The sequence below is a fragment of the Nothobranchius furzeri genome, chromosome 15 (assembly GCF_043380555.1).
Source record: "Nothobranchius furzeri strain GRZ-AD chromosome 15, NfurGRZ-RIMD1, whole genome shotgun sequence".
NCBI lineage: Eukaryota > Metazoa > Chordata > Actinopteri > Cyprinodontiformes > Nothobranchiidae > Nothobranchius > Nothobranchius furzeri.
In genome coordinates, this window is record NC_091755.1 from 58,504,985 (window position 1) to 58,517,661 (window position 12,677).

The 12,677-nt window shown below is 40.6% G+C and overlaps 1 protein-coding gene across 5 annotated transcripts in view; it reads left to right on the forward strand.

Moving 5' to 3' along the window:
* Positions 1-7,260, forward strand: part of LOC107391085 (6-phosphofructo-2-kinase/fructose-2,6-bisphosphatase 2) — a 20,121-nt gene extending 12,861 nt beyond the window's left edge. For 4 of the 5 annotated variants that reach the window (XM_015968139.3, XM_015968141.3, XM_015968140.3 and 1 more), the window contains 4 exons: positions 644-706; positions 803-867; positions 2,867-3,070; positions 6,497-7,260. In XM_015968139.3, coding sequence (XP_015823625.3) covers positions 644-706; positions 803-867; positions 2,867-3,070; positions 6,497-6,562 — 398 coding nt within the window. In that variant the 3' untranslated portion in view covers positions 6,563-7,260. The remainder of the gene's footprint in view (positions 1-643; positions 707-802; positions 868-2,866; positions 3,071-6,496) is intronic. The other variant, XM_015968142.3, reaches the window with a different exon arrangement.
* Positions 7,261-12,677: the final 5,417 nt, after the last annotated feature.

The window sequence follows — 12,677 nt, forward strand, 5'->3', positions numbered from 1 at the left end:
GTGAAGAAAAAATGAAAAAGAAAAACGATTTCAAGGATCCTGAAAAAGATAGAATTGTTAGAAACAACAGCATTATAGAAGCTAGTTAGGAAGACAAGGTCACACAAAAGCCAGCCTGAAGCTTTCTAGAGACCACTGCAAAGGTGTTGAAAAAAATGAGTCAACTTGGTCTTTAAAATAAATCTGACACACGATGGATCAGAGCCCGTCTACAGTCAGTTTTCAGTAAATCCAAACATTTGTGAAGGGACTTGGTTACACCTCTTGGGGGCGGGTTTACCTTAACATCATATGGTTGTTTTTGTGGATCGTTGAAAATAATCTTTAAAATCAAAGCTATAATTACATGTAGGCGTGTCCCGGCTGGGTTCCAGAGGAAAGGGTCCCTGATTTAGCATCTGTTAGCACAGAAACCAAAGAGTGGGTGCTGCTCTGACTGGCATTTAGTCTGAACTTGCTCCCACTCAGTGAGCTGGCTGGACCACAGCAGTATGAGCTGGACACTTCATAAAGCACAGCATAAGCTTCTTCTCCATCTCTGGGTGGGACTTCTGAGGAAAAGATTTAGGAGAAGCCAATAAAACATGACAGGAAACCACCACAAACCAACTAAGTCTCACTCTCACTCTTGTTTTTTCCTCAGATGACCTACCATACATGAAGTGTCCTTTACACACTGTCCTCAAACTCACCCCGGTGGCTTACGGTGAGTCATCATCCAGCTCAGAAATGAACCAATGTTTGCTCTTTTACTTTGGTTTTCTTGTTGTTGATGACTTGATGCACCAACTTTGTCCTAAAGGTTGTAAAGTGGAGATGTTTGACCTGAAGGTGGAAGCTGTCAACACTCACAAAGACAGACCATTAGTAAGTTGTTTTAAAACGTGTTTCTTGACAAATCCTCTTTCAGAGATCACACCAATTGCAGCCTGTCTCATTTTCCATTCTGTGCATCTAATGTGTAACTTGTCTTGACAGGACAAACTGCTTGAGGCAGGCCTATTCGTAGGGATTCAAACCAAAATATACCATAAAGTTAGTTTCTAGCTTACAAAAACACTTATCTAGATGGTCAGCATCAGAGTTCACACTAAATCTTGCTGCACCTTGAGGCATACCACAGCCACACATGCATCTCAGAATTACATTGGATTTCATTTCCGATCACACGAATACTGTTACAGTTTTTTTAGGGATGCTCCGATCAGGCTTTAATCTATTGATCACCGATACCAATCAGCCAAGAGGCCGATCAGCCGATTACCGATACCAATTACATAGATTGGCTGTAAATTGTTCATTTAGCTATGGTGAGTTCTAATGCATGTGTTACATATTAATTCAGAAAAAACATGGTTTTACTTCACTTAAAATTATGTAATATCAGTAACAATTTATAAGAAATTGAAAACATTAAGGCTCTCTTTAGGCTACAAATAGTGCAAAAAAAGTCAATATCTCACATCACCGCCTAAATCAAATTAAGTAACCAAGGATACGTTCAGATACATCCAGCGAGCTGTTAAGCTCAGCGTTGACACAGGACTGACATCTGAGCTCCAAATGTCACTTGTGAAACTCACAGAGGATGAGACGCTTTCTTTAAGGAGTCCCTCGATGAAAGAATACACTGTCTGGTGGAGCTCTGGAAGGGCTACGTCGGCAAAATATTTACGTCCCGGTAGCATGTAGCGAGGTTCCAAGTGGGTTAGTAGTCGGCGGAATCCGGCGTCTTCCACAACTGAAAAAGGCTGGTCGTCTAGTCCAATAAACTCGATGATTTTACGGGTAATTTGCTTAGCCTTTTGACTGTCACGCTCATATGGGCGAGTGTTTCCAAGCGTCGGCTGCGTTAGCTGCCGTCTGACTGTGGCTGCATTAGCAGGCATCTTTTCATTGTCTGCGGTGAGCCTCAAAAACTCACCATGCTCCGCCAAGTGTTTAGTCTTTAAATGTCGGATCAAATTCGTTGTGTTGAATTTTTTTGAAGTGCTTCCTCCGCGGGGTATGTTTCCGTTGCAAGTGTTGCAAGACGCAAACTTAATATCACTCTCGCACACCGTAAAGAAGTTCCACACGGCAGATATGTTTGTCTTTGCGGGTTTGCCGCCACGCGCATGCGCACTAAGCGGGGAGAAGCGGAAGGGTGAACTACCGGCCGGGAAGAGTAAGCGCCAGTGCCAGATCGGAAATGAAAGGCAGTGATCGGCGATCACAGATCACACACTTTTGCAGGAAAATCGGCCGATAATTATCTGTGGCCGATCAATCGGAGCACCCCTAGTTTTTTTCGATTGCTAAAACACGTTTTTCAAAACTGTACACACAAAACCCCAAACATAACACACAAATTCCTAAACCGTGGCTTCCCTTTGCAACAAAACCCTGCCACCACATATCGTAACAAGTTCCCAAAACGGAACACGTGTTTTCATTTGGTAAACACAGCCACATTTTCACATGACACACACATACCATTCATTGCTTAAACACAAGTAGCGTTTGGGTGAACACTACCAAGCATGGAAAGAACACTGAAGAGCAAAACTGAAAACACAATTGTCTAACTGGAACACATTGATTTACACACTGAATGTACGACAGTGCCCACTTTTCTCTGAGACAAACATTAGACATCACACAAATTTTGAGACAAAACATTTTATTTTTACAGCCCCCCCCCCCCCCCCCCCCCCACACACACACACACACACACACACGCACACACACACTCACAAATTTTGAGACAAAACTTTTTATTTTTACAGTTAAACCCCCCATTGTATTCTTCTCACTAAAGGGTTGTAAAACACAACAAAACTGAAGACGTTTGCTAATACTCACTCTGTTTGTGTCTTTCCCCAAGCAGAAGAAAGTCAGAAAGAACACCATGCCACCGCCTTTCGTGCGCAGGAACAGTTTTGATCCGCTGTCCACCCAGGATCAGATTAAGCGTCCTCGTCTCTACAGCGTGGGAAACCCACAACACTCCCACACGTATCATAGTCCTACTTTTCCCAGCTTGCGGTTTTCTGATATGTTTGAGGCAGCTGAATTACTACAGAAAGAGGTCAGTGTCAGTAACAGATGTGATTGTTATAAGTGAATGTGTAAAATGGATTCAACTGCTGGATTAGTTTATACCACCAGTGTATTTGTGAGAAATATATATAAAATATTAATTGAAAAACAGAATAAAGGGAGTGAAAAGCTGATATTTTCATGGATACATTTCAGAATGTTTCAATTTCATGTCCCCTCTTATCAAAATAAAAGTATGGCATTAACAGGATTTCTCAAGGGTCTCTGAGTATGTCTCCCTATACCCAGACTAACACTAATCGGCTATAGCTTTGAGATTACAGATAAAGTACTCTAGTAAATCTAAAATGTGTGAACGATGAAAGCATAATCCATGCGTAGGTGATCAGAATTCTAATTCAAATAATAACATGAAAATAAGAAGATGATTGAATGTAATGAAGACTACAAAAACAAGAGTCCTGGTCCTGGTTTGAGTATTAAAGGTGTGGTTCACTCATTTAATCTACACTTTTGCAATGGTCTCTAGTAGGAATGAACACTTTGTAAGTCCAAAGAGCCCTGTTTCAGGATTAGAACCAATCAATCGATCAATCAAGCTTTATTTATAGAGCGCCTTCCACTGCCTCTGTGGAAGCCCAAGGCGCTGAACATAACGTAGATTAAAATAAAAACAGAGTGATAAAATGTCCTAAAAATCACATACAAACATAGAAGCAAAGAAGGATAAGAAGCATAAAGCCAAGTCACATAAAAGTCAAACGATAAAAATGAGTCTTCAAGCGACCCTTGAAGACATGCAGTGAGGGTGACTGTTTGATGCTGAGTGGCAGCTCTTTCCAGAGGGATGGAGCCAAGACAAAGAAAGCCCGATCTCCTCTAGATCTATACTGGGAGTGAGGAACAGTCAGTAGCTTTAGCTCAGCTGAGCATATAGATCGTGATAGGTGTGCTGTGTTAATAGTGCTGCCAAGTATGGTGTAGCACCACCACATAGAGACCGGTAGACACTTTACAAAATACAATGAAGGTTACATACTGTAACCCCAGATTCTATGAGTATAGGCGTAGCACTTTAAAGAACGTAGGCCTCACTGGTTCTGATAGGGTTAAGAGCCTTTAGGCGACAAATGATTGTAGAAGGTTGCTAGATCAGAGGAGAGCTTCAGATGACAGGATTTGGAGTCTTATATCCTGATATTTGGGCGTCTCACCTCTGATTGGCTAACAACAATCTGACTGTGCCAGTCACTCAATTTTCTTTTCAACATTGATGTTTTATCTCCACAAATAACATAAACCTAGAGGAGTTTTGCCATATGGTGGAGTTGCTAATGCTAACAGTTAGCATCTACTAGGCCGAGACGTTCTCTGCTGATTCCTGGACTCTAAACCAACAACAGTCTTGCTTGTAACAAATTAAAATGGGTGAGTCCATGAATGTTAAGTGACAGTGTGATGTAGGCAGGGTCTGAAATTAAATTTTTTACTCACCGGCCAAGTTGGCCGGTAGATGATGAAAATCTACCGGCCAAGCATATTTTTTACCGGCCAAAATTCTAAATGATTTAGATCTACCTAAAGCATGTTATTCTATATTATGTTGATTCCAAACAGAGTGACAAAATAATTAAAACATCAATTAATAAGAAAAACAACTCTTTTGTCATTTTTACTATTTATTTATTTATTTTTAGAGATGTTTTTATGAACTCTTTCATTGAAATCTAGTCAGACTCCTTGTTTTCTCTGTCCATGAAGTCTGGCCTCCTGCTTCTGACACCGTCTTTGTGCCAAAGCATTACAGCCTCATTTGGGTCCTAGTCCTTGATCTCTGGAGAACACAGCTGCACCATGAGAATATCTGAAAGTGTGTCAGGGCTATAGTTGTCACGGTAACCGGTGTAGCGGTAAACCCCGGTAAAAAAGTTGACAATAATAATAATCGTCTTGTTTTTAAAAAAATATATTATCTCGGTGGATTACCGTGACTGCGGTGTAGGCGCGGTGACCCTTACCAGCCACCGTATCATCTGAAGTTGCCGGCGGCACATGCGCACTTTGTTGTTTACGACCAAAACTTTCTTTAAGCTAAAGCTGAAATAATAGCAGGAGGAGATGGCAGCACTCGGGACATTTATTATCCTTCAAAGAAGACAAAGTCGGAAGTATGGGCATTTTTTGGATATTTGAAGAATGCCGAGGGACAGTTGTCTGTGAAACGCAGCAACGCTACGTGGCCATCATAATGTAGCCATTGTCTCACGACTCCGCCGTCTCCAGTTCGCCACTTTTCACAAAATCTTCTGGTTGCCACTGGTCCTGGTGGTTTTTCTAGTTCGACGAGTTTTCTTTTGGAAGGCTGGCTGACTCCAGTTAAAAACCGCCACATTTCACCGCTAGTTTTAACACGAAGCTAACGGCTAACTTGATAAACTGATTGGATGGGATAGGTGGAAATGACGTTGGATGCGGCGCTCACATTTTGCGTACGTTTGTGTACGTTGCATGCAGGCGGGAGGAGTATCAGACATCCATGGAAGATGACTGATAAACATAACTAATTTGGTGCAAACATTTACTCGCCAGGTGGCAGGTAGAGCTCAAAAATTTACTCGCCAAATGGAGCAATTTGCTCGCATTTGGCGAGTGGCGAGCGTTAATTTCGGACCCTGGATGTAGGTCTGTCAGACTTTTCAAATCCTAGATTTTCACCGTCTAGTTTCGATCAAAAGCTAATGCAGGCGATAGGTATAGGAGACTGTTTTTATGTTCAGCCTACATAGAAAACTCAAAGTAATCGTTTTTAATCAGAAATAATAATTAAAAAATGTTTTTTTTTTCAGTGAACCATGCCTTTAAAGCTGGAAATAAACCACTGAGCTCCTGTCTGAAGGGACTTCTTTATCCCTTTAGACCTGCAGCTCACTCTGAGGAACCTTTGTCTTTCTCTCTGTTACTTCTGTCCTCGCAGTATCCATGTTTACTTTGTGCAGTACAATCAGGTGCTAAACCAGGGCTGTTAGTCATGGTCGTTAGTTAGAGCTGATGCCACACAGAGTGACTGAACTGGCTTTTTGGACTGCTGTCCCCATCCCCTGGTTCTGCAGAGACCTGGTGAATAGGTGGACTCTCTCACCAATGTGGAAGGTGCTTTAGGAACACAGTACTTTTAAATTGACTTTAAGGAGCAGCTGAACTGGTGAATGTTATTTTTAGCTTGTAGTGGTGAATGTTTTTAGTTTCCCCTGCAGTTATTCTTTTGCCGCATAAACAAAGTGCTCTTTCTTAACCTGACTGAGGGAACCCAGGACTGCAGCCACAGAACGTCTGACTTCTAACCTGAAAGTTCAGTGTTAGCTTTACCTCGGCCAATCAAAACAAATACCTCTTTCCTGTTTGGTGTTAGTGTTCATGCCGTCCACTTTCTCCATGTTCTGTTTCCATCTGGCAGGACTCTACAAATGGCTGCAAAGCCCCAAACACGGAAGATGGAGAGAAGGTCCTAAAAAGCACATGAAGAGGTATTTTCCTTCTATCTACAGCGTGAAACATCTGTTCCCCTTCTCCTCCCTTCAGCATAGCCATTTTTGCTTTTGTAAGTTGGCTTTGTTAGCCAGCCAGTCTATCTACTGTATCACAGCTTAGATCTGTGTAACCATGACAGCGATTCTGGGTTAAATGTTTTATTTTAACATGCATTTGAATGTGCTTTTGTGATTATCTTTCAATTTGGACTGTGATTATTTTAAAATACAAATTAATTATTAAATTATGATAACGATTTATAATAAAATGAATCTCATTTTAACACCCCAAAGTGTAATTTAAGTGTTATTGCAGAAAATCTTCACAGATAGATTTTATATTAAAAATGCCTTTGGTTTCTCTGGAGAAAGCCATGCACAGCTCTTATTTGTCTTTATAAAAGCTTTATTTGTAACTTTTCTGTGGAAATATTCCAAAACAACATGTGTCCTTCCTCTAGTGTATGACGGACTTTTATTTTTGACTGATTTAACTCAGAAAATGGCCATTTCTTTTGCAATGTGCAGACAAAAGCTGTAAAAACTAAATGAAATGTTCTGTCTAGCCTTATGAAAAAAAGAGGCTTCTGTGACTCCTTTTAATTTGTGGTGAATGTTCATTTATTTTACATCTGTGTTTTTGTCTTTAAATAATGTTGTCCACATTTCTTCAGTAAAATAAAAGTTAAAAACATTTAAAGTCTACCACGCTGCTCCGTATTTCTGGATTTTTACTGATTATGGTGATTTTTTTATATTGGTGATTGGCAAAAGTGCCTGTATTTGACTACTTACAAACATTTTATGGCAGACAAACATTCCCTGATGAAAAGCTTTATTGTAATTCAGTGCACAATTTACCAATAAATGGAATTTTATAAGAATTTTCTTTTGTTTTTTCTATTATTTAAGATAAGTGAAAAGCTTTCATTTAGTCATGTTCGTGTATGTGTGTGTGTGTGTGTGTGTGTGTGTGTGGGTGGGTGGGTGCGTGCTCATTGGGAGTAACCTAAACCCCAGAACAAGTCACCGGTCTCTACCGTCGATTCATAGACAAATCAATGTCAAAGTTTCTCTGAGGTTTTGTTGGTGCAGCCAACAAGTGATGCAACGTGTGTGCAACCCTTTCCTGTGGAGTTTGTAATAATCATAGACACCCCTTCAGATTTTATTTATATCTGGTAAACAAACATGTAACCCAACAGCCTCATCTAAATTCTAAGCAGAGTAAATAAATACAACCAGTTCACATTTTATGATAACTGCCTTAAATGGAAATGTTTTTGTCAGTGAGGCGGGTCATCAGAGAACTGGAGCTGCGGAAGAGACAGAATCAGTAATTCTGAGCCACTGATTTCACATTATTTGTGACTGTCCTTCAGTCACTGGAGTCAGATAAGTTCTGGATCCGTTCTGAAGTTACCGCTGATTTAAATCATCCTGAATCATGAGCTTTATGTGGTGCAAAATACAGACCAAATGGAAAGAGTTAGACATAAAATCAACCTAATAAACTAGTTGGGTCAGAGTGAGTCAGTCTGATGCATCGTGTTAGCAGAGAAATTCAAGATTCTGATGCATGAAAGATGGTTTACAGCAACAGCAAACCTTCCTATATGACCTGTTGAATGAGTGTGAAATGTTTACCAGTGTAAGTTAACCTAATGTTCAAAGTGTTTACACTAAAACTGTACAGTAATAAAGCCATTCCTTGTAAAATATCACAAAATCCCTTACATATCTTAGACAAGGTTTCTGTGGGCTACAGAGAAGCAGTCGTGGCCTGTGTCTGCATAGAAGACAGGATGAACATGTAATGTTTTCAATCTAGAGTATTAAATAAATCGATTCAATAGTACAGGAGTCCGTGGATGTTGGCTTCTATAATTGTTTAATGGATTTAATTGTTTTTACAATCCTTATGTCAAAATTACCAATAATGTTGGTTTATACATGTTTTATAAAGCCTAACAGTTTTCTTTTAAAACAGTCAAACATTCATAACTGTAACTTTTTTGTAGGGTTTAGATGCCGAACTAGTTCACTTTAGATAACATTTGGTACATCATGAATCCAGATAAATCCCGGAACTGTTAAATCTCTAATCAAGAGAAACACTTTCTTCTAAAGCCCACAGAGACCGGGCCCATGAGTGTCGATTAGGGAGAAGTTAAATAATCTAAGAAATAAATAATAGGATAAAGTTCAACTTGCCTGGCTATTTATCAGTCTTTGTCTCAAGCAGATGGGTTAGAAGTAATGTTTTTGGTTGTGTTTCTCAGCACATGTTCAGTCAGTCTTATGTCTTCTAGCCCATTAAAGCTTTGCACATACAGTGTATACGGAAGGGATTCAGACCCCCCGTCATTTTTTCACTCTGTTATATTGCAGTGGTTTGCTAAAATCAATAAAATTTATTTTTTCCTCATTAATGAACACACAACACCCCATAATGACAGGAAAACAGAATTTTAGAAATTTCTGCAGATTTATTAAAAAATACGACTGAAACATCCCATGGCCCTAAGTATTTAGACCCTTTGCTGTGACACTCATATTTAACTCAGGACCTTTCCATTTCTTCTGATCACCCCTGAGATGGTCCTACACCTTCATTGAAGTCCAGCTGTGTTTGATATTACTGACTGGACTTGATTAGGAAAGCCACACACCTGTCTATATGACCTTAGGATACTTAGGACCTTACAGTTCACAATGGGAGCAAATGAGAATCATAGGGAGCCTAAGTCTCCTCCCTTTCTGGTCGGCTCTCGGGTCCCCGGAAAAACGAAAAAATGAATGCAAGTCAACGGGGATAAAAGAGATATTTTCTAATCCGCTTTGCCTTAGACCCTGGATCGCACATATGTTGTGCTGGAATTTAAAGGAAAACTAATTATGGGTGTTTCGACCACGCCAGTCACGTACTTTGAGATTTATCAGCTTGTAAAAGTTTGTAATTAGCATGACTACAAACCAGAAATCGGCACGTATGCCGATACTATATGTGACATCACCACAGAATCTCCTCTCCCCTAGCGTAGCTGCTACTTACCATGTGGACAGATTTATGGTGGTTCTTTCTTACTGAAGGAAGGATTTGAAGTTTGCTGAACTAACAGCCCTTTTCCCTCAGTTTTCTCCGTGTCTCGTTTGGTGACGTCACTTTGGTGAAGCACATTTGTAGTCCTGGACTTATTTTCACACAAAACCTAAAATAGCGTTTCCCCTCTGTTTGAAAGTAAGTGCATTCTTGGTATCAAAATGCTACTTTAAAATTCACTGACATCATATGTGAAATCCATGGCACAAAACAAGTGGAATTGGAAAATAGCGTTTTTAGTCCCCTTGACTTGCATTCATTTTTTTCATAGGTTCCCTATTAGGTCAAAGGAACTGTGTGAAGGGCTCAGAGACAAAACTGGCAAGGCACAGATCTAGCCAAGGTTACAAAAACAGCTCTGCTTCAGTTGAGGTTCCTAAGAGCACAGTGGCCTCCATAATCCTTAAATGGAAGATGTTTGGGACGACCAGAACCCCTCCTAGAGCAGGCCGCCCGGCCAAACTGAGCTACCGGGGAGAAGAACCTTGGTGAGAGATAAAGAAGAACCCAAAGATCACTGCTGCTGAGCTCCAAAAATGCAGTCAGGTCAGGAGATAGGAAAAAGTTGTAGAACACACACACACACACACACACACACACACACACACACACACACAAAGTTACAACAGAGGCATAGATGGCTTTATGGCAAAGTGGCCCATCAGAAGCCTCCTCAGTGCACGACACATGAAAGCCCGCATGGAGTTTAGCTAAAATAAAGAAGTGGCTTCATGGCAACTCTGTGACGGTTCATGAGTGGCCCAGCCAGAGCGTCACTTAAACACAATTGAGCATATCTTGAGAGTCCTAAAAATGGCTGTCCACCAATGTTAACCATCCAACCTCAGAATATCTGCCAGCAGGAAGGGTAAAGGATCCCAAAAATCCAGGGACAAGAAACTTGTTGCATTTTTAAGAAGACTCATGGCAGCATTAGCTCAAAAGGACTCTTCTACAAAGCAAAGGGTCTGAATACTTAGGACTATGTGCTATTTCAGGTTGTCTTTTTAAAATAATTCTGCATAAATTTCTGTGTTTTTCTGCCAATGAGCTGTGTGCACATTAATGCAGAAAAACTGAATTTAATTGATTTTTGTGAATGGCTGCAAAATAACAGAATGAAAAATTGAAGGGGGTTTGAACACTTCCTGTACCCACAGTATTTCATTACACATAAAACTTATCTTATTATATCATTATAGATATTATATATATATATATATATATATATATATATATATATATATATATATGCGGTTGTGAATCTGGCTGGATGTACTGCCATATTCTCTGAAATGCCTTTGGAGACGGCTTATGGTGGAGAAATGAACATTCAATGCACGAGCAACAGATCTGGTTGACATTCCTGCTGTCAGCATGCCAAGTGCACACTCCCTCAATGCTTGTGGCATCTGTGGCAGTTTGCTGTGAGACAAAACTGCACATTCCAGGGTGGCCTTTTATTGTGCGCAGTATAAGGTACACCTGTGCACTACTCATGATGTCAGATCAGCATCTTGATGTGGCACACCTGTGAGATGGATTATCTCAGCAAATCACAGGTGCTCACTATCACACATTTAGACTGATTTGTGAACAATGCTTGAGATAAATGGTAATATTGTGTATCTGGAATGAATTTTAGATCTTTAAGTCCAGCTCATGAAAAAATCGGAGCAGAAAAAAAGGTGCTGTGTTTATATTTTTGTTGAGTGTAGGTCCTTCTCAAAAAATTAACATATTGTGATAAAGTTCATTATTTTCTGTAATATACTGATAAACATTAGACTTTCATATGTATTAGATGCATTACACACAGCTGAAGTAGTTCAAGCCTTTTATTGTTTCTAATATTGATGATTTTGGCATACAGCTTATGAAAACCCAAAATTCCTATCTCAAAAAATTAGCATATCATGAAAAGGTTCTCTAAATGAGCTATTAACCTAATCATCTGAATCAACTCATTCACTCTAAACACTAGCAAAAGATTCCTGAGGCTTTCAAAAACTCCCAGCCTGGTTCATTACTCAAAACTGCAAAAAAAAAAAACTGTCTTCTGTCCAGAAGGCCATCATTGACACCCTCAAGCAAGAGGGTACAGAAAGAAATCTCTATAGGAATAGGCTGTTCCCAGAGTGCTGTATCAAGGCACCTCAGTGGGAAGTCTGTGGGAAGGAAAGTGTGGGAAAAAACTGCAAAACAAGAAGAGGTGACCGGACCCTGAGGAAGATTGTGGAGAAGGGCCGATTCCAGACCTTGGAGGACCTGTGGAAGCAGTGGACTGAGTCTGGAGTAGAAACATCCAGAGCCACCGTGTACAGGCGTAAGCAGGAAATGGGCTACAGGTGCTGCATTCCCCAGGTCAAGCCACTTTTGAACCAGAAACAGCGGCAGAAGCGCCTGACCTGGGCTACAGAGAAGCAGCACTGGACTGTTGCTCAGTGGTCCAAAGTACTTTTTTTTTGGATGAAAGCAAATTTTGCATGTCATTCAGAAATCACGGTGCCAGAGTCTGGAGGAAGACTGGGCAGAGGGAAATATCAAAATGCCTGAAGTCCAGTGTCAAGTACCCACAGTCAGTGATGGTCTGGGGTGCCATGTCAGCTGCTGGTGTTGGTCCACTGTGTTTTATCAAGGGCAGGGTCAATGCAGCTAGCTATCAGGAGATTTTGGAGCACTTCATGCTTCCATCTGCTGAAAAGCTTTATGGAGATGAAGATTTCATTTTTCAGCACGACCTGGCACCTTCTCACAGTGCCAAAACCACTGGTAAAAGGTTTACTGACCATGGTACTACTGTGCTCAATGGGCCGGCCAACTGTCCTGACCTGAACCCCATAGAGAATCTGTGGGATATTGTGAAGACAAAGTTGAGCGATGCAAGACCCAACACTCTGGATGAGCTTAAGGCAGCTATCAAAGCATCCTGGGCCTCCATAACACCTCAGCAGTGCCACAGGCTGATTGCCTCCATGCCACGCCGCATTGAAGCAGTCATTTCT